The sequence below is a fragment of the Delphinus delphis genome, chromosome 9 (assembly GCF_949987515.2).
Source record: "Delphinus delphis chromosome 9, mDelDel1.2, whole genome shotgun sequence".
In the NCBI taxonomy this organism is placed as follows: Eukaryota; Metazoa; Chordata; class Mammalia; order Artiodactyla; family Delphinidae; genus Delphinus; species Delphinus delphis.
Window position 1 is genome coordinate 105,427,340 of NC_082691.1, and position 26,385 is coordinate 105,453,724.

General features: G+C 39.5%; 1 protein-coding gene across 6 annotated transcripts in view; it reads right to left on the reverse strand.

Moving 5' to 3' along the window:
• The window catches only part of LMBR1 (limb development membrane protein 1), a 154,209-nt gene that overhangs the window by 59,514 nt on the left and 68,310 nt on the right, over nucleotides 1-26,385 (reverse strand). For all 6 annotated transcript variants that reach the window (XM_060021194.1, XM_060021193.2, XM_060021192.1 and 3 more), the window contains 4 exons: nucleotides 16,087-16,213; nucleotides 15,546-15,614; nucleotides 14,676-14,740; nucleotides 11,593-11,665 (listed from right to left, as the gene is read on the reverse strand). In XM_060021194.1, the coding sequence (XP_059877177.1) occupies nucleotides 11,593-11,665; nucleotides 14,676-14,740; nucleotides 15,546-15,614; nucleotides 16,087-16,213 (334 nt within the window). The remainder of the gene's footprint in view (nucleotides 1-11,592; nucleotides 11,666-14,675; nucleotides 14,741-15,545; nucleotides 15,615-16,086; nucleotides 16,214-26,385) is intronic.

The window sequence follows — 26,385 nt, forward strand, 5'->3', positions numbered from 1 at the left end:
AGAGATTTACAGTAAGATGGCATAGCATTATAAGATTTTCAAGTATCTTTGAATATAGTAGTCTTAGAGATAAGTGAATTTTACTTTTTATCTCATTTCTTTACAAATTATACGGTAGGTATCTGTAGTCAATGCTCATTTAACTTCTCTATCTGATAAATTACAAATACAATTCCAAACTACATTTCATTCCCTATACTTGTGAAGAAAAGCATTATTCCAGTAACCAGTTCACTGTTAGAAAAAATAATCCGATGAATATTCAGAATTTTGAAAGGGAATCAGAGTAGACAGTATTCCTGCTGCCAATGTAAAATTAAGTGAAAAGACATAAATGCCTACTTTGTGGGTGTGATGTCTACAAAGCTCAATACAGATGTCTAGACTAATCAATGTTTTCAAAGGAAAATAACTAAAGTGATATTTCTGTAACACTGTGTGTTTATTTTTTGGTGACACAATGCTAGGCACACAATGCGTAGTTAATAAACACTGACTGAGTTGCATACTAAAATCAAGAATACATTCTTATTGTCCTCAAAGAAATAACGCCTTTTTTAAATGACTAGATTCATCTGGAATAACACAATTTTCAAAGACACCACCATCCTTTACTGTATATCTCACTACCTAAGTGAGAAAAGTAAGCTTGTTTGGGCGGAATATTCCATTATAAATGACTGGAAGGAAATGATGGCTCTTGTAAGGAATCATGATACACTGCAAAGAATTCTGGAATGTTACACAAATTTAAGCGGCAGCGACAAAATGATCAAAATATCCTAAAGAACTGTATTATCATTACTTTACTTCAAAATGAATCTAAAATATTCAATGTCAGCATTGTCTAGTCAATAAGTCAAATTGGTAGACAAAACCTGTTTGGACTAGTCATGAAAAATAAAAAGGGATTCGCCAAGAAAACCACAAAGCAGCTCATTTAAGGTCAATTTAACGGTATTATTCTGTTCTCCTTCCAGCCTCAACATAAGACTTCACTACCTCAAAGGAAATTGTAAGAGTATCTATTTGCATTCCCCCTAGGTGACTGGCAGTTCACCACCAATTAGTTCAAAATTACACTGTTACTAGCATGCAATAAAAACACCACCTTTCATCTTTCTTACACAGGTAAGAATACCTTCAGAGCCAATAACTTTGATCAAATGAGTATTTTTGATCCTGCCCCACCCATCTCTTTGGATTCAGGAAAACTAATAGCTGAAGGCAACTTTTCCCAGCTTTATTCTTAAACTGAAAAACTAGTGTGGTATTGAAAATACTTTGCTTGCAAGATAACATAATTTCCCAAAGTCCAGCACTTCTTCAATAATTAAGCTGTCCTTACACCTTTTCTTTTTTTTTTTTTAGATATTTATTTATTTATATTTGGCTGTGTGGGGTCTTCTTTGCTGCACGCGGGCTTTCTCTAGTTGCGGTGAAGCAGGGGCTACTTCTTCGTTGCACTGTGCAGGCTTCTCACTGCGGTGGCTTCTCTTGTTGTAGAGCACGGGCTCTAGAGCGCAGGCTCAGTAGTTGTGGCGCACGGGCTTAGTTGCTCCGCAGCATGTGGGATCTTCCCAGACCAGGGCTCGAAACCATGTCCCCTGCATTGGGCAGGTGTATTCTTAACCACTGCGCCACCAGGGAAGCCCACACCTTTTCTTAATACGTAAGAGAGCCTTAACTGACATGCATTCATATGTTAAAGGACAGACACTAATTATTTAATATAAAATATATAATGTTGTATTTTTAAAAACAAACATAAATCTCCAACTGGGTATGTAAACAATTCAAAGAATATGAAGCAATAAAACAATCTCCCTAAACAATTCAGGACCATAAACAATTCAGTGTCCTAAACTTAGTCCCATAATGAATACTACTTGGAAATAGATACCTCTAGTATAAACATTATTTTTTCATTTAACTTTTAAATTTAGCATATAGCCAAAAGAAAGCTGATTAGAAAATTTGTTATCTAAGTAACTCTTTAAAATTTTCATTATACTTAGTACTTAAAATTGACCAAAGTTATTTTTATCACCAAGAATGTGAAGTCACTCAAGTACTTTTAATTATTTCTAGTCACTTAGACAAACAAGTTAGTTGTTAAAGCCCAAGACTCCTAATAATTCATAGAATGAACAGTCTCCATCCCCTAAGCAAACACCAATTACTGTACACCATAAAGCCACTGATAATTAGACAGACCCCAGAAAGCTTTTGAAAACTGAAGCCTGGCATGAACTCTCTAAAGCATCTATTTGGGCATGAACAAATACTACTACTATCTACAGAGGAGACAGACAACTCGCATACTCAAAAACTCTATTTCTATTCCATTTGCAGTGCTAACATTTGTTAAAATAATAGTTTCTATTTACTTCTAACACATCCACAAAAATATGGCTAATTATAGAACCAAGTAATATGAGACTTTTGATATTCAACACAATTTTGAAAATGCAAAATACTTTTCTTTTTTTTTTTTTTTGCAGTACGCGGGCCTCTCACTGCTGTGGCCTCTCCCGTTGCAGAGCACAGGCTCCGGATGCGCAGGCTCAGCGGCCATGGCTCACGCGCCCAGCCACTCCACGGCATGTGGGATCTTCCCGGACCGGGGTACGAACCCGCATCCCCTGCATCGGCAGGCGGACTCTCAACCACTGCGCCACCAGGGAAGCCCGCAAAATACTTTGATTATAAAAGACCACAAGCAAGATGGAGAGTATTAAACAATCAGCTTTAGGAACATTATATGAAGCTATGTACAATTAAAGTAATGGTTTGGGGGCTTCCCTGGTGGCACAGTGGTTGAGAATCTGCCTGCTAATGCAGAGGACACGGGTTCGAGCCCTGGTCTGGGAGGATCCCACATGCCGCGGAGCGACTAGGCCTGTGAGCCACAACTACTGAGCCTGCGCGTCTGGAGCTTGTGCTCCGCAACAAGAGAGGCCGCGATAGTGAGAGGTCCGCGCACCGTGATGAAGAGTGGCCCCCGCTTGCCACAACTAGAGAAAGCCCTCGCATAGAAACGAAGACCCAACACAGCAAAAATAAATTAATTAATTAATAAACTCCTACCCCCAACATCTAAAAAAAAAAAAAAAAAAGATTTTAAAGTAATGGTTTGGCCTTTTTTTTTCTACTTTAGCTATAAGTTATTGGTAGATCTTAAGCCAGATAAGATGTTAAGATTATTTTATATGTGCTACTCTCGGGAACACCATCCTCCACATAAGTGTGGTTGAACAAGCAGCTCATATGCATTAATTCATCTTCTGCTAACAAATCTGGATCATCTATACAGAGTATCTCTTTCTCTAAATTTCAGAGAATATATGCTACTTAACTCTTAAATTATTCTATAGTTTGTTATTACAAAGTATTCCTCATCTACTAATACTGTATCTTCAGCCAATTCATTTCATCCCTTCATCATCTCATTATCTGGGTCATATTTTATTGTCATGAAAAGTGATTACATGGCCCAAGAAACTGAACAAATTGTAACAAGGTGTCTCTCACAGTTTCAGACCCTTGGACCCAAATTTTGATATCTTATTAGAAACCGTTTAATTAGTATTACCAGTAGAATTAATACTCTTTTCTGTTAGTTCATGAAGTCAAGATATTACTAAATATTTTCTTCTATCACAGTATTGCCCAAAAGAGGGTCACTCAGTGTCCACAGTCTTTGCTATGTATGTTCTTGATGAAAGCTGATACTTGATCACCTTCAGCCGTCTAAGCCCAAACAGTCCTCGAAGTGGGCCAGAGTCTGCTAAATCTGAGACAGTCTCACTTCAGTGGTATAACCAACAGAATAAGCGTTGCTGGCCTACAGAAGAATGCCTAAGGAAAGTCAAGATGAAAGTAACGTAGCGGACATGAGATAAAACCCAACATGAGCCTCCTTATACCATTAAAGGTGCTATTGTGAAAGACATCATATAGCTGACTGTCTTGCCAATGACAATGGGAAAGCTTCCGACAGGATGCTAGAACTCTAAAGCAAGCATAGACTGCCTGGCAAACTCAGCTTTGTTATGAACAGCAAGATTCAAGGGCTGATGGTGACAAAATGCTTCTGACAGGTCACTTAGTTCCACAAAAAATTCAGATATGTCGTTTTTTTCAATCCTTTACCTTTCAGAATACAAAGGTACTGCAACATGACACTCAGCAAAAATGAAACAAGTACATCTTCTATGCTCTTAAAAATAAAGAATCAATATCAACTTCAATAGAAAAAGCTTTAAAAAAAAGATCAGAACGAAGCAGGAAAGTAACCGCCACCGAAAGTGATATACTAACTCTTTATCGTGAAGATGAAAACAGTACCTAACAAAACCGAATTGAATCACTAAGTTCAAAGGCTATAATATTTTAAAATAAATTACATTAAAAGAACTGTGAAGGGTGTGAACTTAAACAACAAAAAATAATTCCTATTCATTACGGTGCTTCTAAAGGTACCCAGTACACCCATAGGCTATACACACAAAAGCTAATTATTTCAATTAATGCCGTTGCATAACTTAAACACTTAAACAGGCTAATGATAAATATATAACTTTATGCTGGGAAGGAAAGATTTTCCACCACGATTAATGTAATGAGACTTTCTGCTGGGCCACTCTTCAGGGTTCCTGGAGTAGAAATGGATTGTGACTGCCCCCATTTCCTGGGTTAGCAATAGGGGAAAATCACCTTACTTCTGCTTCTTTACTAACACCCAGCACACACGGTCCTCCAGCCCCTCAATCTTGGTTTGTCTCCAGAGGTCTCTACTATGGGCTTTCCTAAATACTCTTCCATGTGATTGTCTTTTATGCTGTCACCAAATTTTACTTCTTCCTTCTTCACATCTATGGTAAAATGACAACCATCCACCATGTGTGTTTTTCATCTTTCCATTTACATATGCAACAAGGATTTACTACCAACCCACCACATGTCTGGCAGTATCAGAGGATCAGGAAGAAAATAAGCAAAACTCCCTGCCCTGTGGCGTTCCTGTTCCAGGTGGAGAGATGGGCAGTGTATGAAAAGTGAGCAGCATGTCAGCGACTGGGAAGTGCCATAGAAACGATAAAGCAGGAAGGGGGAAAGAAGTGCCAGGGTGGAGGGGGCCTGGCACTACGAAATCACAGCCTCACGCTCACAGCGTGGGAAAGCCCACAGAGAAGGGGACCATTAGGTAAAGACCTGAAAGGCAGGAGGCAGAGGCGGGGCAGGCCGCATGAGAAAAGAACAGCAAGGAGACTGTTCTGCAGCCAGAGGATGCAGAAGCTACAGACCGGAGCCAACAAGTGAGATCTGACTTACATTTTCAAGCTCTCTCCTTGACTCACAAGGCCAAAGATGCAGGGAGCCCACCAGGAAACTACAGAATCTAACCAAGAGGTGACTGGCCACTCAAACCAGAGCGGTGACAGTACAAGGGGTGAGGCGCGGTCAGATGCTGGAGAGGTTTGAAGCGAGAGCTGACAGCTTTGCGAAGGAACCCACGTGGGAATTAAGAGAAAGAGACGCCGAGATATTAGCCTGAGCACCTGGACGAATGGATTTGCCACCTACAGGGATGGGTCCACTCTGACAGAGGCGGAAGTAGCTGATCCTGGACTAGACATGTTCAAGATGCCAATTAGCCCAGTGGAGCGTCTACTAGGCAGCTGGATCTACACAGTTGGAGGTCAGCAGCACACAGGTGGTATAAAGCCATGCGGCCAAAGGACACAACCAGAGGAGGGCAGGCAAACAGAAAAGAGAAGTTTAAGGACCGAGGCATGAGGCTGTCCCGTGTGAAGAAGGAATGGACACAGAGAAAACCAGCAAAGCAGACTGAGAAGCAGCAGCCCATTAAATGGAAGGACAAGGAAAGTGTAGCAAACTGAAAACCAAGTGGAATAAAACAATTTCAAGGAGAGGGGAGTGTAAGACGAGGACTCTGAACTTGGGGCCAACCTGGCACCAGCACTTCAGTAGAGTCGTGGAGGCAGAAGTGAGTTCAAAGCCAAATGTTCAAAGCACAGAAATGAAGCCAACAAGAATACAACCCTTGGGAGTTCCGCTCTAAAAGTGGGAAAGCAATGAGGTGGTGAGCTGGAGCAGGTAAGAGGTCAAGACAGATTGATTTGCTTTCCTTCCTTCTGAGGAAAGAAAAATTTGTATTCTAAGGCAAGTCAAGGAAAATTTTAACACAAGAAGTTTTCTCTGCCCTTTGGCCGCCTCTCTCCCCACACTGTGCACCATGTATCTGCACTATGCATTGACCACACGGCCCCATCCGCAGAAAACCTGCTCAACCATCAAGAGCAACGTTCTCCTGGCACCAGCAAGACGACTCCTTAGGAGACAACCTTCCTTCTTAACCCTCTAAAGGACCGCGATGACCCACCACCCACTACTCACTTTGTATGTGTAGGTCTGGATTGTATAAACTGTTGATAATACGTCATTTAATGCACAGCCCTCTGTCTCAAAAACTCACACAACTGTGCTTTCACCTCTAAGAGGAGGACCGGTTCTTGGAGTTTTCTGAGAGACTGTTCCCAAGTTATAATCCTCAATTTGGTTTGAATAAAATTTTCCATTTCTTTCTTAGATCAACTGATTAGTTTTTCATCGACACTTCCTTCCTTTCCTTCCTCTCTTTCACTTGGTCTTTCATTCTGCTGAGAAAAATCACAGTAATTCTCTATGCTGATGGAAATGATCCACTTGGTGAAAAACTGATTCTGTAAGAGAAATGTAGAACGGCTAGAGTTCTGTCCTAGAATCAGTGAGAAGGGACAGAATCCAGTGCAACAGGGGAGGGCCAACCATAGCCAGAAGCAGGGACAATGCAGCCACAGTGTAAGGAGAAAAGGCAGCACAAGCAGGGGCAGCTACAGGTAGGTGGATCCACACAAAGGGAAACGCTCGTGCAAGTTGTGTCATAATTGCTTCTATTTTCTCAAGAAAATAGGAAGCAAAGTTATCACCTGAGAGTGACAGTGAAGACGGTCTGAGAAAAGAGAAGATATAAATAGTCATCAAGGAGAACCTATGGTCATGCACATAAAGAAAGGCCAGGCAGTCATGGTCAGAGGTGAACAGACGTGAGTGCAGAGGACATCCAGAGCTGGCTGGAAGCAAGGCTGCAGTCTCGCCAGGCATGAGTACAACAGAGTGAGAGGGAAAGGGGACTGAGGGTGCACGCGAGGGACCGGTTATAACGACGGCCCAGGAATTTAAACTGTGACAAAGCAAGGGTATGATGGAAAAGGGTGGGGCTGGTAATGAAAAGTTATTAGGATAAATAAATGACACGTTAAGTCTCAATACTGAAGAACTGTGGGAAGTGAGCTGGAAAAATCAGAGGTGGAGAGGAGGACGACTGATTCTGAGATTATGCAAGAACTTGAGCTCCCGCTCATGACAAGGCCTGCATTATAATCCCAGGCAATAAGCAGCTGAGGGAGATCGTTGGAAGAGAGAGGTCAAGGAGCTCCCAGAGTACTGGGACACTGAAACCACCAAGAATTACGATAGGTGTTGTAGAGAGAATGGTCATGAATGAGGAGACAGAACAACAGCCTCCAGGAGGGCGCAGGAGCAGCCTGGGGTGGGAGGGGTGCCTGAAAAGGGGAGAAGGCGCCAATCAGGCCAAGGTCCAAAGACGCAAGATTCCAAGTGTCTGAAAGAGAGCAAGAGGAGGCCAGCCAAGGCTGTGGGGAAACAGAGCCCCACCGAGGGAGCTCCCGAGGAAGCACGGTTCTTCACGCAAGAGGGCGAAGGCTGAGCATCCAGGCTTCTGCTGCCGAGTGAGCGCCCAGCTCCAAGTGCTAAAGCCGAAGGCTCACGAGCTAGGGGACAGCGGGAAATGGGGGCAGAAAAGGGACGAAGAGAGACATGGGGAACACAGAGTCTGAGACGCAAAGAACTGCATACCCCAGGCTCCTCATGCCAACCGGCAGAAAGGGGCAAAGAGCAAAACGCACCCATTATCCCTGCGGGTTCCAAGTGCTGAGAGTGGGAAGGCACAGGAGTCTTGCCAGAGCCGCACGAGCTCTGGGGACGTCACTTTACTCTTGCCAGGGTAGGTGGACGTGAGGGAAGGGGGCTTGGCCAGATGGCGTGGTGCTCGGGCTCCCTCCCGCTCCAGGATCCCATACAGCTCCCCTCTATTTCTTTCCAAGTCTTTCAGCGCTGGACACAACCTTCACAGAGTCTCACCATTTCTTTTCCTGTTCTTCAGTTAACTAGTCCATGATCTTGAGACTCAGCTTCTAAATTCACCTGCACAATGTCTGGTGCTTAGAAGAAGATGTGCAGTAAACAGAAAAGGGAGGAGAAAGAGTGGAGCAGACTGGTAACAGCACGGCTTCTTTATAACAGTATACCCGTTAGCTTTATTTTATTACTGTATTTTATGCAATAACAATAATATTAACAAGAACAAAACCTCTAGCACCATCAAGGGTCAACGAGAAGCAACGGAGAAGTCACAGGCAGGCAGCCCATCCTAAAGCTACACTGATAACTTAAACACCAGGCATGAAAACCCAACTCCAGGGATATAATAACAACCACAACAAGTCATCTTATCGTCCAGAAAAAATGGTGTTAGTCCCCCAGTAAAGCACCTCTTGATATTAAGTATCATGTTTTTTCCAGATAACTGTAAAGCTGGGATCAGAGCAAACCATGCAGATGTTCCCAAGATTCAAGATTCATGCGATGCGCGTCACAGCCCACGCAAACCAAGAAAGCACACTCAATGTGCCCTTAGCAAACACCATCACAAATTCTGGGGTGAATCACCGCTGTAATCTGTATTTTTAAAAATCTTTTACTCTATTCTGCAATTCTTTTTAATAGCCCAGAGTAAAAAAGTTAAAACTTCACTTTTTAAAAATAATTTAAAATATAAAATAACTGTTACAACAAAATACACTTGACACAGTACTAAATAAAATCCCTGTGGGGCTTCCCCACAGGGTGGCACAGCGGTTAAGAATCCGCCTGCCAGTGCAGGGGACACGGGTTCGAGCCCTGGTCCGGGAAGATCCCACATGCCGCGGAGCAACTAAGCCCGTGCGCCACAACTACCGAGCCTGTGCTCTAGAGCCCACATGCCACAACTACTGAAGCCCGTGTGCTGCAACTACTGAAGCCCGTGCTCTGCAACAAGAGAAGCCACCGCAACAAAGCGCACGCACTGCAAGGAAGAGTAGCCCCCACTCACCGCAAATAGAGAAAGCCTGTGCACAGCAACAAAGACCTAATGTGGCCAAAAATAAATAAATTAAAATAAAATAAAATCCATGGGATGATTTCCATTACTAACCTCCCATGATCTATATTTTCTTAAAAAATAGCAAATCATAAAATACAGTTTTGTTCCATCTTGGTTTTTTCCTCTGCACATACTGATAAATATACTTTACTGAAGCTCACAATTCTTAGGCTATGTTAGTCAAAATGTCCATTTTGCCATAGAACGCTTTATGTTACAAGCCTATTATTTTCTACCTGAAACAGTCCATAGTGCTAACCAACAGCAAACAGCAAAACTATAGCATTTATCCCAACAAAGAGTCTCACTGGAAAGATTTTAATGACAACCTACCAACAGAGCAGTCAGAAGTAGTGCATGGCTTCCCAAAACGGCAGAAAATAAAATTACACTTGGCATTAGCTATCATACCATCCTTAATCCTCTAAAAACTATAACATTATTGTGCTAGCTGGAGAGTTTTGTTTATTTTGGCTTTGCCTCATTATATAATACCTTAAACTTCTGGCAAGTATTTCCTTTCCAATTTCTTTTCTTTTTTTTAATAAATTTATTTATTTATTATCTATGGCTGTGTTGGGTCTTCGTTGCTGTGCGCAGGCTTTCTCTAGTTGCAGCGAGCAGGGGCTACTCTTCTTTGCGGTGCTCAGGCGTCTCATTGCAGTGGCTTCTCTTGTTGCGGAGCACAGGCTCTAGGCGAACGGGCTCAGTAGTTGTGGCTCGCAGGCTCTAGAGCGCAGGCTCGGTAGTTGTGGCCCACGGGTTTAGTTGCTCCGCGGCATGTGGGATCTTCCCGGACCAGGGCTTGAACCCGTGTCCCCTGCACTGGCAGGCGGATTCTTAGCCACTGTGCCAGCAGGAAAGTCCTTTAGATATAACGAACCACTTTTGATGTGAGGAGACAAGGATCTAGAAAGATTCTGGAGGGACTTTTTTTCCCCATTGCTGAAGGACAAAGTGAGAAAAGCCTGTATGTGGAAGTTTGTTTTGATTAGACTTAATTCAAATTCTTTAATTCACAGAGCAGTGTGTTTTACCCTCCCTAGATCTTAGCCTCCTGAGCTGTAAGGCAGAACCAGTATACATCTAGGCTGACACAGAAGCCCCACGTACTGCAGGAGGCAGCTGGACATGTATTCTCTGTGATTCAGGCATGTTTTATTACACAGCGGCATGATTACCTAACTAAGACAAATTCATTATAATATTAACTACTTTAATGAAATATGATAAAGCTGACAGCATTGATTAAAGTTATAATTCTTAAATTAAATAGGCTTATATGTTAAAGTAGCTTTAATAGAGTTAGAAGAATAAAAGATACCTGTAGTTCCAGTCTAAAAGTTATCAGTATCAAAGCATATAATTATTACTGACAAGAATTCTCTAGAACAGATACAATCTGAAATTCTTTGATCTAAGAATAAAGCTCTAAATGTTATCAACACTTTTGGGTTGATGATTTAAATTCACTGTCTGTAACTGAAGAAAACAGGTATTTTCCTTCCCATTTCTCAGTATTTCACAGTTAAAGTAACCTTCCATTTTATACCAACTCTTGAATTATGGTTAGCTATTAATAATCTGATCTTGGTGGTTAGGTTTTCAACATTTAAAAAAAAACTTTGTAGGAGAAAAGAGTGCAGGGTGAAATTCATTTGAGTAAAATAAAGAAAATTTTACTATGTCATTTCTCTGTTAAACTGTCATTACTCTTTTCTTCATTGGTTCATCATTTGAAGCCAAAAATGATCAGTAATGAAAATTTAATTTTAAAATCTTTGACATGCTTACATGGTTACCAGCTAACAATGAACAGCATCCCCAAATGACAACAGAGTTCCTAAGTACAACAGAGTCTAATTTGGTCCCTTAGTGTCAGAGAAACCCTGCTTTTTACCATGCATTAGAGATTTCAACAGGAGAGACGTGAGGTAGGGATACTACAGTCACTAAGACAACATGCAAATCTGCAGAACCTCAGCAACTACAAGTCATAATGCTTCCAATACGTTAGGATCTGGTGGAAGAGGGATATACCTTAGTGGCCAGTGTCCCAGCACTGAACTGACCCTGCTGGTTACAGCTACTATCAGTTAGGGAGAGATGGGACCCTGACCAAAGTGCCGCTACTCCTCAGTAACCCTCTCCTCACCTGGGAAGTTCACGTGTTTCTCTGACATCTTGGCCTCAGGCAACAGCACAAAGTACTGAGAGGCTTGTATTTTTTCCCTCAATTATCTGTCTTTTTTGAATTAAATAATTTTTTATTCTGGTCTAAATATGTAATAAATACATACCATTTAGTCGTCGCTGAATTGCTTCTTCCTCTAGGGTAATAATATAAATTTGTTCATCCAGGTCTTCAAGAATCTAAATTTAAACATCAAACTATTGAATAATACATTACGTAAGTAGTGCTTACGAGAATATTTAGGCTATCTGGCCTATAATTTAGATAACCATTCAAATTACTAGGAATCTAAATTAAAAATGCTCAAACTATTCTACTTGCAAATTAAGTAGAAATTCTTAGTATACAACTAAGCACATCAAAAGCTGATTATCACAAAATCCACATACATTTAAATTGATTTTTTTCAGTTTAAAGAATTAAAGAACTCTGCAACTCTCTCAATGGCACACAAATGTATGAATTCTAAACATCCAAAAAGCTAAATGCAATAACATCTCTACGCCCAAGCCAATATTTTAGAGCCAGAGGAATAGATCACCCAGTCCAGCACTGGTTTCTCATCTACATTAACCTGCATAATGTGTAAAACAAAAAAATCCATAAACTAAATCACTACCATCAATACTTTCCATTTACATCATCATTATATACTAAAAAATGTCCACAAATATTAAACACTGGTATTATGAAAACCATCCTATAGACAGAACCCTAGAAAAATAGTGTGCTAACATACACACCACTCACTACCACAGCATACAACACTAGTAAAAACAACCACCAAAAAACCCCACTAACCAGTCACCAATTATATGGGATATTATCTGCACTGTGTAAGGGCTGGTGTGCTTCATCCCCTTGATTCTACAGCAACCCTATGAAAAACAGACCGCTCTCGCTGCATCTTGTAATATGCCAAGAAACAACGGTTTGGCAAAGAAAAGTTATCTGTCTTCAAAGCCTGTGCTCTTAGCCAGTCTGGGCTGATGGGGACCTAAATATGGATCGGACTTAGTCCTTGACCTCAAATAGCTTATATTCTAGTGCCCAGGAGAGAAACGAAAAATCAAAAAGAAAAAAAAATTATAGAATTGAAAGTAATGTCATAACTGAAGCTAAAATAAAATGTTAACAAAAGTTCAGAAGAAGAAAGATTCCCAGCTTCTATTTGGGAAGAAAAAAGTCTTGGCAAATGGTTTTGATGGTAGTAGCATCTTACCCAATAGCTTCATTTGCCAAAAGGAGGAAAGGCATTTTGCTCAGAGGAAGTGACAAGCAAAACATACAGGTGGAGAGGTACAAAGTACACTTAGCAGTAAAGCTGCTCGATGACTCTGGAGCTTACGGCAGAACAAGGAGTGGTCCAGAGCCCAGGCGCTGAAAAGAGCCTCTGCGTTCAAATCCTGCCTCATCCTCTCAGATCTGTGATCTTGTATAAGCTACCTGATCTCCCTGAACCGCAGATAATTCAACCATAAAATAAGAACACCATCACCTAACTTATGGGTTTGTCATCAGGATTAAATGAAATTATGCATGTAAATAAAGTACTTAGTGCAAGCATATAGCATATACTTAATTACTGAATAAATACCCATTATTATTGGATGTTAGGAACAAGAAAAGAGGCAAACATTAAAAAGTTTGAACATGTTACTAATAATTGACAAGTCTGGGAGAAAATAAGCTTGGGGAGGGGAGATAAGTAGTTTGATTTTGTATCTGTTGAGTTTTCAGCTCCACAGGGCCTTCAATTATAGCACTTAAAATATACTGTAGTTTGTATTCACTCTCTTTTTCTCACTAGGAAGTGATGTGGAAGTGGCAGAGGTGCTCAGGAAAACAGAGCAGAGCACCTTTAGGCCAAGGACAGAACTTTAAACATTTGCCTATTTTAGGGGGAAGAAAGTAGAAATGGAGAGACCAAAACAACAACAACAACAACAAAAATCCAGAGAATTAGGAAGAAACTAAATGAATGCAATGTCACAAAACCTCTTTAAGAGGGAAGTAAATTTCAAGATTTGATAGGACATGTATTGTATTTGAGTGTGTGTACATTTATGTAGCAGGTTAAAAAATCCATTTTTATTTTTTGAAAATACAAAGATTATTTATTAAAAAACTTTCAAAATTAAGCAAGCATTTACTAAAAGAATGTCTACCATGATATTCTCTCAGTTTTTTCCCTTGATGAATTACACTGATAGGGAAGAAAAACATATAACCATAATAATTTCATAAATACTACTAGTGAAATATAAAGGGGAATATGAGAAATGCAGAGGAAGGAGCTTGACTATTTTAGCTTAAAGAAGAAGTGAGGCAAGGGTCAAAGACAGGTAGTATACGCAGCTGGTCTCAGAGCCAGGACTTCAGGAGACTGTCGGGTGGCCGAAGCAGGCAAGAGGCAGAAGCGAGAGAAAGACCCTCGACGTGCCTGGGAAGTGGGAGAATCCAGGCTGCTCTGGGCACAGCAAGTCAGCTGTGAGGCTGGCTAGAATCAGTCACCAGGGAAGCAATGGGGGCAGGGGCAGCTACAGGCAAATTCAGCGGGGGACAGTTGTGAAAGGCCTTGTATCATGTGAATAGTTTAGACTTGAGCTTGTAGGCAATGAGGATCCGTGAAAATAATGTGACAACTCCCTAGCTACAGGTAAGAATTATGGTCATTTTATTAAATATTTGACAAAATAGCTAGAGGCCCAAGTAACTTAGGGACAAATCATCAAAACTACTACCAACTGAAAATTATTTTTAAATGAATACACAGCATTTCTGAGATTAAAGGGAAAGGTATAATTCAATTAATCAAGATATAATATGCAGACAAACTTTCAGAAAATAACTGCTTTGTAAGTCAAAGAATATATAAACTTTGAAACACAAAAGAGTTACCATTTCATATAAGATAATGGGCTCCTAAAATACCTGTAAATATCTATACATTTTGTCTTCAAATTTGCTAGAAGAATTTCTAGCTGAGTGCCTATGGTTAGTATTTTAAGAGCAAAAGCAAATTTGGTTTCCGAAGATGAAAAAGATTAAAATAAAAACAATGACAATTTGGGTTATAAACACATAAAAATATTCTTCTGTTTCTGAATGCTAGTTTAGAACCTAAAAGATGTTCAAATGTAAAAATGTCTATTTAACAAACAAAATGGTTTACAACATCATACTCACTGTTGGCTTCACCAACAGCTGCCCCATGACTGTGAACATGCGGGAGAGGCCAACTGGAGTGCACACTGCAGAACAGAGAGAGCTCACTTCAGAGTTAGGAGAGAAACTGCTAGCCCAAAATAAAGCAAACTCAAAGACTGCTGTTGTAAGAAAACGCTTGTTTCCAATCTAGGTTCTTGCAGTGTTTTGTCACAGGGCTCCTCAATATCACCGTTAGAGAAGCTCTAGGGGTTCGTGCACAGACGACGGGCATTCCTATATTTAAGGAAAGATTCATGGAGACTAAAGGAGGGGTAGGATATGCCAGATTCTAGCAGCTGAATAATAATAAGTATTTTCACTTAAAAGAAATTAAAGAAAACCAACCAGAGAACAGACTAAATTTCAAGTACTAACTGAATCAAGTATCAGACAAGAATATCCGAGAGTGACAACTATAACCTTACATCCTTTTACCAACTTTTATCTGCTTATAACATCTCTGAGACATGTTGAGATGCCTTAAGTAAAACAAAACAAATTGTGAAAAAAAGACTGCCAATTCATCATACAGAATTCCACCATAACCATTCAAAAGTAGAAGCTAGTGTTGTGATGGGGGGGAGGCAGGTGCATGTCTGACTCTCTCCCCCTCCCTGTCTCTTTCCAACTCTGTGGAAGAGGCTTTCTTTAGAGAAAAACAAAAGTATCTTATTATTTCAAGGTTTCAGTTTATCAAAATTTATCTTGAACATACAAAAAAAGTTAAGGGCCAACTTTTAAAAAAATCTCCAAGCTGTTAAGGAATCTCATCGGGAAACGTGTCTGTGATTTTCTAGAACACAGAACAACTCTACTTTATTATCAATATCATGTCAGAAAAATACTTACAGAGAAGTAACAAACATCCCATCAATGATATACAGGAATATAAATAAGGTAGGTAGAAATCCCAGAGATCTATTAAAAAATGTAAATATATTTTAGTGCATCCAAAATACCATACATTGATAGATAGACTGACTATAAATTAATGTATAGTAAACATCATAATTGCCTATTTGAATCTACTAAACCATATAATTTCTAAATTGTACAATAAAAAGATCTAAAACAGAAGAACAGGAAATAACCCTTTTGCAAAACCTGTTTGGAGGGAGAAAATGCGCCTCCATGGAATTTTAAGAACAGAAACCAATTAACCAAAGGAAGAAAAAAAATCTGAAAAGCTGCTTGCTCATTCTACATACAAGAAACACACAAACATTCATTTCTTTCCTTAAACATGTCGAAAGACTTTTTAATTTTGTAAATTAACAACAAGGATTAACTATACAAAGAACTATTAAAATGTTTTAAAAAGTGAATGTGTAATTATATTCCAAACTGTAGTCTCCACTAGAGAAACTGGTTTAAACAAGTCAATCCGTACCATATAAAGATTCCATACTCGCAGCGTCATTGTCAATGAGCGCCAAGGCTACCCACACTATCCCAAGAATAAGCAAGGCCAGAAGAATAAGCATGACCAGAGTTTCTAAAATTCGGGCTCGGATTCCCTGAAAAATATAATAAAGATATAATTTTAATATTTTATTTCATCACATGAACAATTAGGTTTCTGTCTATATGAAAGCATAAAAATTCTTTGAAAGGGGAGGAAATTTACATTTATTAGCAGGACAAAAAACACTAAATGTTTACTGTTGTAACGTTTAAGCTGACTTTTCAAAATTATGTAAAACACCATTAAGCTTTGAAGAAAGTACCAAAACAATTCTTCATAAAAACATTTTGCAGAGCCACTTTAAACAATTAATTACTTTCCTAACACTTTCCACCAAGAAAGGAGATTAACAAATTTTTATCTGTGATTCTAATCAAGGGAATATAAGGCTAATTAAGGTGACCGCCAAACAGTTCCGAGAACACCCAACTTGGGGAAAGCATAAAGCACCATCTACTAGAGAACACGGGGGTTCTTAGCTCCCCACAGCCTCCAGAGCCCTCTAGTGCCCAGACGAAGAACTCCTCGTGGTAATCCAGCCTTAGAAACCGTTGAAATGGATAGTATTTATATCAATTAAATAGCGTCCCTTTCTCCACATTAGATAGAATTTTCATTAAATCCACGAGGCTGGAATATAATAAAGAATCATCAGGCACAATTTTGTTTTAAATATAAAACAAATTCTGACCTCAGGGCCAAACGAGAGGCCAGACTTATAAAATCAACACCTACGGGACAAGGCAAAAACAAAAAACAACTTTCTCATATGCTTAGAAAGTCATCACATGATTGAACCTGTACCTAAATGTAAAGATTCATGTTGATATTTTATACTGTAATGCACTAATTTACAACATCTAACACACCAAAATTATATCCATGTTTCTCAATAAGTCACGTAATCTTTCCTTCCATATCAAAGTTTAAAGATATGAACTACAAATAAAAATCTAAAACATAGACTTATTTCAATTTTGCCCTAAATATTATTTTCTAATTTCTGAATTACAGAAACAGGTTGCACTTAAATCATAGCACCCCAGTTCCTCAAATTCAATAGGAAAGGAAATGTCCTAAAGCCATGGCCAAAGTGTTCCCAGCCCTAAATGATGACTCAGAGTTGAAGTGGTCTTTTCTTCTTAGTCCAGCCTTACCAGGACTGCCCCTGACAGGTTAAAATGTGTCTTCAAATGGAAGAGTCAGGGCACCTTACACACTCACAGCTAGGGAGGCCGGTAAACCAGAGTGATGACGACCAGTATTTTATTTAACACATTAGATCTCACAGTAGCTATTACTCAAGTGAGATGAAACAGGAACAGTCACAAAATGCACTACTGAAAAACACACTCCTACTTACTGAAGAACTCTCTGAATCTACACTTCACACATTCAAACCATTAGGATACCAGAACATGACCACTACCTTTTAGCACTGATTTTTTTCTCTCTTCCTCTCTTTCTAAGCAAGAACCTTTTAATCACACATTAAATATTATCTGGAAAGTCTATAAATAAAAGATAAAAAGAGTAGGCTCTGGAGTGCATGTGTTACACCCCCTCAGCTTTGTCTTTTTCTGCCTCTGACTGGAGCCCTAATCCTGCGTGCCTCTGACCAGCCCATGGGAACATCAGAGCTCTCAAAACATGTAACACGTGTCTTAAGTGTTATGATGTATGAGCTAAACAGCAGTGCTACTTGGAACTGTTTGAGACCTGATGTCCAAAAAATGGGCATTTTAATAATACATGTTATAATTATTATATTAAGCAATTACAATGTAACAATAAGTTTAAGTGTTATAATGATAATAAATTTGGGGAACCAATCACCAATAAGATTTACACACTTCCTCTGATATTTTGGTAAGAAGTATTTCTTAGCAGTTAAATTTGTTCTTCATCAAATCTGTCTGTGTTGGAAGGCAGTGCTCCGTGGGTCTCTCCCACTTCTGTGCATCTCACAAGCAGAGGCAGGGGCAGTCCTCACTCTGGACTGTCTTTTCAAAGACTTCTGTACAGCAAACAGCCTTGGAAGGCAGAGATGGTATCTCTGCAGTAGAGGCAGGTCTGCTTACCGTACAGTGTGAAAGAGAAGGTCCCCCCGCAGAGCACAGGGCAGGCAGGCTTGCTTGCACCCCATTACAAATAAAGCGGGCTCCTCAGCCATGACACGAGCCCACTGTGGGGACAGCTCCCACCTGGGCCACATCACCCCATGGGGCTCGGGGTCCTGGGGAACTGACAGGAACAGGAGGCTCCTGTGCCTGCACGCTAGGTAATGAAGCCTCTGACCCAGGAGTCTGTGTCTACAACCAGGGTCTGTGAGTCTGGCAAACTAACCTGTCAGCTTGCAAGTACCATAATATCTCAGACCTCTGCAGTTCTGGAAAGCTTTGGGCAACAAGAATGGAAAGCTCACACGGCTTTCTAGGTAAGAACAAACAAGGGCCCACACAGGTTGGGTTCAGGGCTACAAGAAGACCCCCAGGATCGAGCCATGAATCCTCTCACCCAGGCCGTAGGCAGGATGGAGAAGTAAGGGCCCCCATGACCTGGCAGCTGGCAAGTGTCTGGGGTCTGAGCTGTGAAGGGGAGTGAGACAACCCACCGCCAGTCTGGCTACAGCTCCCTCTCCCTGAGCGGAAGCAGGAAGGGGTCTTACAGTGACAATGTCCAGCAAGCCTTGCAAGGCCAGCTGAAAGGAACTGTCCCGTCTAGGACTACGGTGACGGGGAACTATTTTTCTTGTATACTTGGTGCCTTGTTATATTTTCCGAATTTTTTAGAGTGGATGTATATGACTTTAAGAAATAGGAGAACAAACTAATGTTGTTTTAATTTTCAATTTTTTTCTTACAATAATAAAGATCCAAGAGTTTGGCACCCGTAAGGATAACTTTTAAAAAATATCCAAGTTCAGGGCTTCCCTGGTGGCACAGTGGTTGAGAGTCCGCCTGCCGATGCAGGGCACACGGGTTCGTGCCCCGGTCCGGGAGGATCCCACGTGCCGCGGAGCGGCTGGGCCCGTGAGCCATGGCCGCTGAGCCTGCGCGTCCGGAGCCTGTGCTCCGCAACGGGAGAGGCCACAACAGTGAGAGGCCCGTGTACCGCACGCACACACAAAAAAAATCCAAGTTCGGTTTATGAGATAGACAGTATAATAAGCTCATTAAGAGCCCCAACTCTAGCAGCAGACCACTTGGGCTCAAATCCTGTTTCCATCACTGACCAACTGTGTAACTCTGGGCAAATGCCTAAACCACACTGTGCCTCAGTTTCCTCCTTTGTAGAATGAGTTTCTTAATGACACCCTTACCTCATGGGTTGTTATCAGAACCAAATGAGTCAACATGTGCAACATGCTGAGCTCAATGTCTGGTACCTAGTAAGGATTAACCGTAATAACTCAAACTGTTGCCTTTGTGTTTGGAATCTCCAAGGCTCGGGAATTCGCGTATCATTTGTCTTTCTCAATTAAATTTATACCACCTTCGAATGCCACCTTGTCACTCTTTCCCATCTTTGCCACCTACCATGTACAGACCTAGAAGAAACAATCCCATCTTTCTTGATACATGAGCACCCAGTTCACAAGAGCTTCTCATCACATCCCCTGCCACCCTAAGTACCATCCACGCTCATAATGAACCTGACCTGCATTCTACTATGGCCGCCCACACAGCTAACCAGACCCCATCATCTCTCAGGCCCAATTCTGAGAGGTCACATGGTAAAGCTGCCCCTCAGCCCACAGCCTCCTAGTCTCCTCCAATCTTTCAGCCCTCCAACCTAGCTCTAATCTAGCACTAACCTAGCTCTAACTAGCTCTAACCTAGCACTAACCTAGTACTAACCTAGCTCTAACCTAGCTCTAACCTAGTGCTAACCTAGCTCCAACCTAGCGCTAACCTAGTGCTAACCTAGCTCCAACCTAGCTCCAACCTAGCGCCAACCTAGCGCCAACCTAGCGCCAACGAAGCGCTAACCTAGCTCTAACCTAGCGCTAACCTAGCTCCAACCTAGCTCCAACCTAGCGCTAACCTAGCTCTAACCTAGCGCTAACCCTAGCTCTAACCTAGCTCTAAGCTAGCTCTAACCTAGCTCCAACCTAGCTCTATGTCCTCATCGTGATTATCTCTCCTCCCTTCATCTTCCCAATCCCTCCAATCAGCCTTGTTTTCACTGGTCTAAACCCCATAGCGAACGAGTATATTTTAATGATAATTCAGTATCAATAATATTCTAGTATTCCTGGCCCCTTTAACTTCCACCAGACCAGTTTAATTCCACCTGGAAGTTCACTCCAAATTCTCAGCATTGTTAAAGAAATTTACAAAATCATGAGAAATTTTTGCTACTACATATTCCAAAGCAGGCCTTCAATGTTACCCGGCAATCCTTATACTGATCTCTGGCTAATAATTCCCTCAAAGGTTTGTAAACGTGTTCCAGTCTCCTTGACCCTAATCTCAGGCCCTACATTCTTAACTACAGGGGACCTTACCTCTCCCTTAGTAAGACACAGCTGGGTGGTCTGCACGTCCCCTCAGCTTCCTTCCCCTATCCCTTGATTTCTGTCTCCATTCCTATTTCTTTCATGCGGTAAAGGAAAATATCTCAGACCCCTTTTCTCCGATGGCACAGTCTTAGATGTTCATCTTTTCACAAGCTGTATCAATGCTTCTCAAACATCAGCATGGAACACATTTACCAAGGGGCTTGTCAATTCCTGAGTACCTGTACAAAGCAGCTCCTCAGTCAATTCTGATGAAGATGGTCTACCAGATAGACTCTCTCTTCCTCCCTGGATGATCTTGCCTCCTCACGTGGCCAACGACTCTCAAGTTTGTACCTTTAGTCCAAATATTACCCCTGAGGCCAAGATCCATACATCCCAATGGCCACCTTGCCTTAGATATCTCACAGCTACCTTAAACTGAATTCTAAAATCAAATTCATCATTTTATCCCTTAGACCTGCTCCTCCTTCAGTGTCACATACCTCAATAAATGGCACCATTATCCACTTTGTTGTTTTGCCAGACACTCTGGAAACATCCCTGTCACCTCCTTTCCTGCTGCACCCCACCTCTCCCCAAAACACGTACACACACACTGGACCCTGGTCCAGTCAAACACAGAGTCCTTTTGATTCTCCTATGTAATTATGACTCAAGTTCATCCACCTCTCTTCCTACTGCCACAACGTCTATCTGGTGAACACCCCAGCCTCCTAGCTACTAGTCCTACATCCACACTCTTGTCTCTCCCTGACCTGGTGCCTACATTGCATGGAAATGTGATATTCTCAAAATGCAAATCTGATCATGCCACTCTTAGTCATAACTTACTAACCGAGGTACAGGCCTGCACCTGGGAAACAGATGCATTAATGCAGCAACCAACAATGAAGATCAAATCTCATGTGGTACATACATACAATGGAATATCACTCAGCCATAAAAAGGAACAAAACTTGGTCATTTGCAGAAACGTGGATGGACCTAGAGACTGTCATACAGAGTGAAGTAAGTCAGAAAGAGAAAAACAAATATCGTATATTAATGCATATATGTGGTATCCAGAAAAATGGTAGATCTTATTTGCAAGGGACACAGACATAGAGAACAAACATATGGATACCAAGGGGGCAGGGGGAGGGTGGGATGAATTGGGAGATTGGGAATGACATATATGCACTCTTGATACTATGTACAAAATAGATAACTAATGAGAAGCTACTGTATAGCACAGGGAACTCTACTCAGTGCTCTGTGGTGACCTAAATGGGAAGGAAATCCAAAAAAGAGGGGATCTATGTATACGTATAGCTGATTCACTTCGCTGTACAGCAGAAACTAACACAACATTGTAAAGCAACTGTACTCCAATAAAATTAATTAAAAATTTTTTAAAAAATCGACCCTCATTAGCACCATTCTCTAACTGCGACTGCACCTCTAACTGGGGTGCTGCATAAGTATATATCCTTAAAGTTGGGCCTTACTCTTTTTTCCGCTGTTTAGATAGTGTGCAAACTAATTATAGATGAAAAAAGAACAAATTATTTATGATTAAATAGCATAGAACAGTGCTGTCCAACATATATTTCTGTGATGATATAAATGCTCTATTCTGTGCTATCCATTAACATAGCTAATAATCATATGTGTTTATTGAGTACTTAGAATGTAGCTACTGTGACTGAAGAACTGGTTTTTAATTTTACTGATTTTAGGTATTTTAAATGTATATAGCCACACATGGCTAATAGTTACCATATAGGTCACAGCAGACTACTAACAGTCTGTTTCTAACAAAATCTAAGTACTCTCTGCACTCTCAAGTACTTTCTGGTCATTTTCCTAAATTTAACCTTGACATAAAATTCTTTGAACAGCCTGGTTAAAGTAACAGCCTCTTTTAACATGCTATAGCTCTAGATTAGCCTCTTTTAACATGCTATAGATTAGTGTTTCAAGTAGCATTTATGTCAAAGAGAAGAAATCCATTACCAAGTTTAAGAATTACTCCATTCTATTTATATAAAGAAAAAATACATTCTCTCATTAAGAAAAATAGCATTTAAAATGCAACCTAAGTATAAACCAGTCTGAAAGTGACAATGAAGTTAAATAGCCACATATTTATCCACATATACTTACAAACTAAGCCCCAAATAAATCTCTTATGTGATTAAAAAGTATATGTGAACAGTCTTTCTAAAAGGAAACAGATATCAATATTATCATTCCAAGAGGATGCTTCTTCTATTATAAATATGTGAATAATATCAAGAAAAAATGTCTAAAATGTACACTCACATGCTTAAGCAGACAAGTAAGAAACATTTAAACAAATAAACCTCTGCAGTCAAAGCATATGAACTCTTCAAAAATTTATTTCAAATTGATCATTTCTTTTGAAAGATAACAACTCATAAAAAGGAATCTGCTCATTTTCAGTTATTAATCTAAATTTAAAGAAGAGTAAATTAGGAATTACAGAAAAGGCTGCCACAGAGCAAGCCATCAAAATTATGGAATATGATTATACCTGTTTATGAAATATTGAAGATAACTGATGTAGTTAGAAATAACTGTTATACTGACTTAATCCACTAGGAGGCTAGGACAATTACGTTTTCCTTTTATTTTTATTCCCTTTTTGGGATTAAATGGGACAAAATCAGCTCAACTTGAAATCCATTAAATATCATATTTATGAGCTTTAGCAAAACCAACAGAAAAATATAACAAATCTTTTCATTAAATGCAATGTGGCAGATTGTTTACCTTCAACAACTTTAGAATAGAGAGAAGAGAGGTGAAGGGATTATAATAATCAGAAACTTCATTTGTTAATCGGGCATCGACTGGCTCATATGAGTGCCAAAAATATACAAATTATCACTACCTTTCTTGAGATCAGTAAAATATTACAAAGCCTAAAGAGTATAGGCTTTGTGGCATGTAGTGTGTGAGCTTTTTGAACTTTTGTATGTGGTTCTGTCTGCAAAGTAATGAAAAGCATTGTGAGAGCTTTTATCACTACCATTAATCACCAGCAGGACAGCATATAAGCAAAAAAATATGCCTACTGCTCATTTTTCCATTAAGAGTCAGAATCAGGAGCTAGGAAGCCCCAAGGGGAAGGTCCCTATCAACTCCATTCTTGCATACACTGAGCTAAAAGATGTGCCAGATGTCAGAATAACTTACTGAAATACCCTGCAAACAACAAAGTAGCAAAACATTGTCAGAGTGGAAGAAGGTTACCATTGTTCATCTAAAAAATTAAGAAAAGTCTCCTGAATACAAGATCACAGAACTATAAGAACTACTTATCATCAACAGTTGTACTTGCTCACACAATTCTGGATGCTTATACTATGCCATACAGTACTAGGATTTCATAAACTTCGTAATATATTTATGAATACTTGTCTTAACCCCTCCCAAAAGCCATAAATCTAAGTTACCTTAATGAAACTCCATCTCTTTTATTAAAATCATAGTGTAATAAGCACTCAGTGTATTAGTAAAAAACATCATCAAAATAAAGTACTTTCTTTCTGTCAAGGAAACATCATCTTGTTTTTAAGAAAAGTAAGCTATATAATTAATTACATTAGTTTCATACCAGTATTGTTTCGGAAATTACAACTATCTCAATATTTTAAGTTTAAATTAGATTAAATAAGCTAGTAAAGGCTAAACACCAAATTTTGGTGCTGGTCAATTACACATTAAATGCTCTGTACTGAACATCAATGAAGTGAAAATTACAATATATTTACAAAAGCTCTAACAATAAACTGATATGTTTCTATGGTGATGAACATTTAAACAAGATTTTGCATGGACATCTTGACCTCTTGGAAGGTATGTAAACACCACTTTATATACTATGTCTCCACCCATCAGGAAAGCCTGGGAAAAATTTCTACATTCACAGAACATTTAAAATAAATATCAAGCCATTGTTTCCATTTAACAAAAAGGGTCTCTTAGTAACATTAAGATAAGGTTTGCTCAGCATGACATCAAGACTGCACCAAACATACATGCAGTCATCTGGGGAAGATCGATAGAATCACTAATAAAGAACAGAAAATAAAGGCAGGTATTAATTATTTTAAACCATGAAAAAACTACAAACAAGCATTCCTAGAGAGTGCCAACCATTTCCCCCTTTGCTCCCAAAGTAATAATTAAAAGTATAGACAAAAAGAGTTTTGGTCCCAAGTCAAAGAAAATAACTTTATAGAAAGTGTTGTTAAGCTCTATAGTGAATTGTTTTTTAATATTAATATTTTCTTCAGCTTATTATATATATATACATATTTATTTAATATAGTCATACACAGTAGAAAAATTAAAATTATAAGATTCTCAAGTTATTAGAACTTGACAAAAAGAAAGTATTTTAGAATAAGTTAAAATAATAATACTAACATTGCTGTTCACTGAACTAAGATGTTCACTATATTTAAATTTATGGGCAGAAATTTCTCATGATATTAAACAAACAAAATCCTCCAGATTGCAAGTAAATGAATTAATACAGCAAGTTTCCAACACGTAAATGAAAGAACTGAATTGTAAAAAGACTGCAGGGACTTTATTTCAAAATGTTTAAACATAATTCTAAATTTGGGAAAAAAACATTTCTCAGTACACTTCATCACATCAAAATAATTTAATGGTTAGCCAGTAAGGATCTTTTCTAATTCTAATTCTGTTCTAATAATTCTTTAGTTATAAACTTGACGGAAAAAAAGAAATGGGAACTATTTGCAAAGCTCCTACTACGTAGTTGCTTTATATGTGCTCACTGAATATTCACAATAAAGGCAAATGTATTATAAATGAGAAAGCTCACATCCAAAAAAGTTAAATCATCTGTCTATGGTCACCCTGTTCCAGGCCTGCCAGAACTCTCTTTAAACTCAGGTCTGTCAGCTTCTGGAGCCTGTGCTTTCTACCCTCCCCACAAGACAGAAATAAGACATAAAAGACAAACTGATGTGGAAATAGGAGGTGGAGGGAGAATGCTTAATACATACTTAAGGCAACCTATAATTTTAGCAAAGGAACTAAATCAAAATACACAAAAGCTTCTTTTACTAGAATATTAATTTTCAATTCCGTAATAGCAAGCTCATGCTGAGCAAACGCTCAGTCCTTTAATATAACAGAACATTGTAGCCAATACCTTACTAGTCCTGTCATAAAACACCCAGGCACAGGTTCCAATACAGACACAACAAAAGAAAGATCATTAGGGTTATTATTTATTACATGACTATAGCAAAATGTACAAGATACTAAAGTGTAGAATATTAATATAAAAGCAATTCCACATGATAATTTAGGTAATAGTGTCATATTGCTTTTGTGGCAAACAGTACATTTACACAAAAAGCACTAGGAATTCCAAAATACCACAGAAGAGCTATCCTTATGACAGTGAACAAAATAGGAAACATACACAAAAAGCTTAAGGCTGTCTGCCTGCTCTAAACCCAGACCAATCCCTCCAAAGCTGCGTTGGGCCCCTCGCTCTCATTTCCACAGCCCCTCCAGCTCTCAGTAACAGCTACTTTGGGTGTGTAGGTGTGCATGCATGTGTGATTATTTTATAGTTTTCCATTGAATATCAACAAATTGGCATTTTGGTTTTTCATATCAGTTTGGTTAACATGAGCCCATCACCA